Here is a 3,122-nt window from a genome sequence, read left to right on the forward strand (position 1 = left end):
TGTGCAGAGCAACGCAGTGCCCCCCAGCATCCCTCCTGGAGCAGGATGGGACCCCACTCACCTTCCTCCTCCCAGCCCTCTGCCACTCCTGCCAGCTCGTAGTGCTTCTTGCGCAGCTCTCCCAGCTTCTGCCGCTCCTTCTGCAGCTGGTTCTCCAGCTCCAGCACCCGCACCTGAAGGACACCGTGTGCCATGGCCACCCATCCACGGCACGGAGCCATGCAGGGCCGCGCACCCCCATTTCACACCCGTTATCTCCCCTGTGTTGAGCCCCAAGCCCACCGAGGTACATCCCATGCGTGCTCAGATGGCAAGTGGTCCTGGGGAAGGGATCAAGTCTGGGTGGGGGAAGGCAGAGCAACTGCGTGAGCACCCCGGGATGGGGAATGCTCCAGGGTGGAGGTGGGTGCTGTGGGACAGCCCAGGGACATGCAGGAGCAGAGGGTTGCCATGGGCTGTTGTGCCATGATGGGGACGATGCTGGGGAAGGCTCGAGCTAACTGCACATGGTTTCTCGGTGAACCTGGTTGTTACCTTCATCCCTTGGGCCTTCCTTGCGAGCTGGCGGTACCTGGGGCCAGGCAGCTGGGCAGGGTGCCCCCACCCACATCTACCCCAGCCCAGGCATGCTCTGGTTAGCCCAAAGGAGGCACCAGCAGGTGCATTTCCCAAAATGCAGGGGAACCTCCTACCTGCGAGTCCATCTCCTGACGCTTGATCTGGGTGAGCGTCATGCTGGAGAAGTCCATGCTGTCTGTGGAGGAAGACACCACCAGTCCCCCTCAGACTCCGCTCGGTTTCCCCGGCAGCTCCCAGGGGATGTGCAGGCAGCGAGGGGCAGCCGCAGGCAGAGGCCAGCAGGGCACAGCCAACTGAAAGCGCCAAATGGGACGAGCAGAGGCTTTGGGGCAGGGCTGTGCTCCCATAGTCCCACGCTTACCTTTCTCCTCCACCTGCGACTTTCCAGCCTTGGTGGAGGCCACCACGCCGGCCGTGGCCTGGTTGACGCCCCGAGAGGCTTGTTGGAGCTTGCAAAGGTTGGCGCTGTCTTTGTCTGCCTTCACCTGCCGGGACAGCGAGGACAGGGGTGCTTACGCTCTGCCGAGTGAGCAGACCACCCCCATGATTTGGGATCACCCCAAACCACATCTCGGGGAGCAGCCTCACGGCTGCCTGCTCGGGGATGGAGCACCCAGATGCAGGCGGTGGTGGTGGAGTGCAGGGCTCCTACCTTGGAGGCTGCGACCAGTTGGGCCGTGCTGGCCGCGATCTCCCGGGAACAGACCATCAGCTCCTCGAACGTCCCCTTGCCTTGGACCACCAGGTCAGCGGCATCGCTGTGAGAGGACAGAGAGGGGTTGGAGCATCCTCCTGCCACCCTTGTCCCCTCCCCAGGGGGACAGTAGGACCTTGCCATCCTCTCCTCCCTCCAGTGACAGTGGCACTTACACCATGACAGTGGCACCCCAGCCCACGGCCTTGGAGGCGGAGATGAGACCCTCGGTCCAGCGCGAATTCTTGGCGTAAAACTCCTTGGGAGACGCAGCACCCTGTGTTAGGAAGGGCACGGTCAGGAGTTGGGGATGGGAGGGAGGCAGGGCCTAGGACCTCCACACCCCTGCTCCTGGGAGTCAGGGTTTCATATAGGGACGTGCATGGAAGCTGGGGAGACCCCGAACCCAGGGCAGGGTCACAGGGTTCCCTATGCAGGAAGGGAGCTCAGGGACCGCTGTGACACCCTGGGGACCCCAGTCAGGGTGAGACCCTGAGGCTGGGGCGGGAGCTTCTTGCAGCTGGTGTTGATGCCCCAACGGGCCAGGGCTGGGAGCAGCACGTGGTGACCCCCGGCTGGGCAAGCATCCCCCGCCCCGCCTGCACCCCTGCCCCTGACTCACCCGTCCACTCTCCACGATCTCTCTCTGGAGGTCCTTGGAGGCCAGGACCAGGACGTGGATGGCCTGCATAAGGCCTGTGCAGGAGCCCAGGATCCTGCGAGACAAACCCCACTGAGCCCTGCTTGTGGGGCAGGGAGACCCGAGAGCCATGGCGCTTTGCCTACAGCACCGGCTCCCACCCTGCCTGCCCAGCTCCCTCCCACCCCTCGGCCACCGCTCACCTCTCATTCACTTCCAGTTTGACGCCAGTGTCACCAGCCCGTGCCTTGCTCAGCATCTCCTGGTAGAGGGGGGAGAGGCTGGGCTGAGCTCTGCGCACAGCTCTGGCCCCGTGCTGGTGGTCCCTGCTGGCACAGTGCTAGCAGGTACCTCATGGCACATGGTGATCCTCACCTCAATGCGGGCGGCCGCCGTTTCAATGGCTGGCGCCGTTGTCGGCCTCCCTTTTAATGGCTGCCGCTGTTGCTGCCATCTCTTTGTCCACCAGGTCACCCAGCTCCTCCTGCTTTATGTCCAACCCTTTGGGTCGCAGCTCCTGGGGACAGGACAGGACAAAAGGCATCATCCAGGGGTGGCACAGCCCCTCTGGTGGTGCCCACCATGGCCCAACCCCATTCCACCAGCCCTCCTGGGGCACTCACCTCCCCGATGGTGCTGATCTGGCTCAGGAAGGTCATCACCAGGCTGCAGTTGGCGCCTTTCACCGTCCCTGGGTCTTGCAGGGCGCTGAGGAAGCTGACGGCCTCGCTGCCGCACTGCTTGCACATCTCCAGCAGACCTGTGCAGGTAGCACCCCAGGGTGATGGTGCCGCACATGAGGACAGAGATGCCCCTGCCCACTCCAGCATCCTCCCCATGCTGGTCCCTGAATTCTGCCCACCTCAGCGTCCTGCCCACCCTGAATTCTGCCTGTGCTGGCCCCTGCTTGCCCCCAAATTCTGCCTGTTCCAGCTCCTGCCTGTCCCGGGCCCCTGCCCACTCCGCCGGGCGACTCACGGTCAGCAGGCTCCATGGGGGCCACGTGGGAGGTGGCGCTGCCCTGCAGGAGGGTGTCACTGACGAGGTGGGCGAAGAGGGCCAGGCAAGGCAACAAGGAGCCCATGGCTGCTGCGGGAGAGGGGACACACGCCTCAGCCCCAGCCACCGCTGCCTGCCCGGCCCGCTGCTGCTGGGCCTGCCCCCTTGCCCCAGCCCTGTGGCTCCCACCTGCGCCATCAGCAAGGGATT

At 64.5% G+C, this 3,122-nt stretch overlaps 1 protein-coding gene across 1 annotated transcript in view; it reads right to left on the bottom strand.

Moving 5' to 3' along the window:
* LOC104538353 (huntingtin-interacting protein 1-like) overlaps window positions 1-3,122 on the bottom strand; it is a gene marked incomplete at its 5' end in the record, with an annotated part of 5,049 nt that overhangs the window by 78 nt on the left and 1,849 nt on the right. The window contains 11 exons of the mRNA XM_010181524.1: window positions 62-173; window positions 693-754; window positions 941-1,064; window positions 1,232-1,337; window positions 1,450-1,550; window positions 1,896-1,989; window positions 2,117-2,175; window positions 2,289-2,320; window positions 2,352-2,430; window positions 2,537-2,673; window positions 2,892-3,057. Of these exons, the coding sequence (XP_010179826.1) occupies window positions 62-173; window positions 693-754; window positions 941-1,064; window positions 1,232-1,337; window positions 1,450-1,550; window positions 1,896-1,989; window positions 2,117-2,175; window positions 2,289-2,320; window positions 2,352-2,430; window positions 2,537-2,673; window positions 2,892-3,057 (1,072 nt within the window). The remainder of the gene's footprint in view (window positions 1-61; window positions 174-692; window positions 755-940; window positions 1,065-1,231; window positions 1,338-1,449; window positions 1,551-1,895; window positions 1,990-2,116; window positions 2,176-2,288; window positions 2,321-2,351; window positions 2,431-2,536; window positions 2,674-2,891; window positions 3,058-3,122) is intronic.

This window comes from Mesitornis unicolor, unplaced genomic scaffold (assembly GCF_000695765.1).
Source record: "Mesitornis unicolor isolate BGI_N332 unplaced genomic scaffold, ASM69576v1 scaffold30313, whole genome shotgun sequence".
Taxonomy (NCBI): domain Eukaryota; kingdom Metazoa; phylum Chordata; class Aves; order Mesitornithiformes; family Mesitornithidae; genus Mesitornis; species Mesitornis unicolor.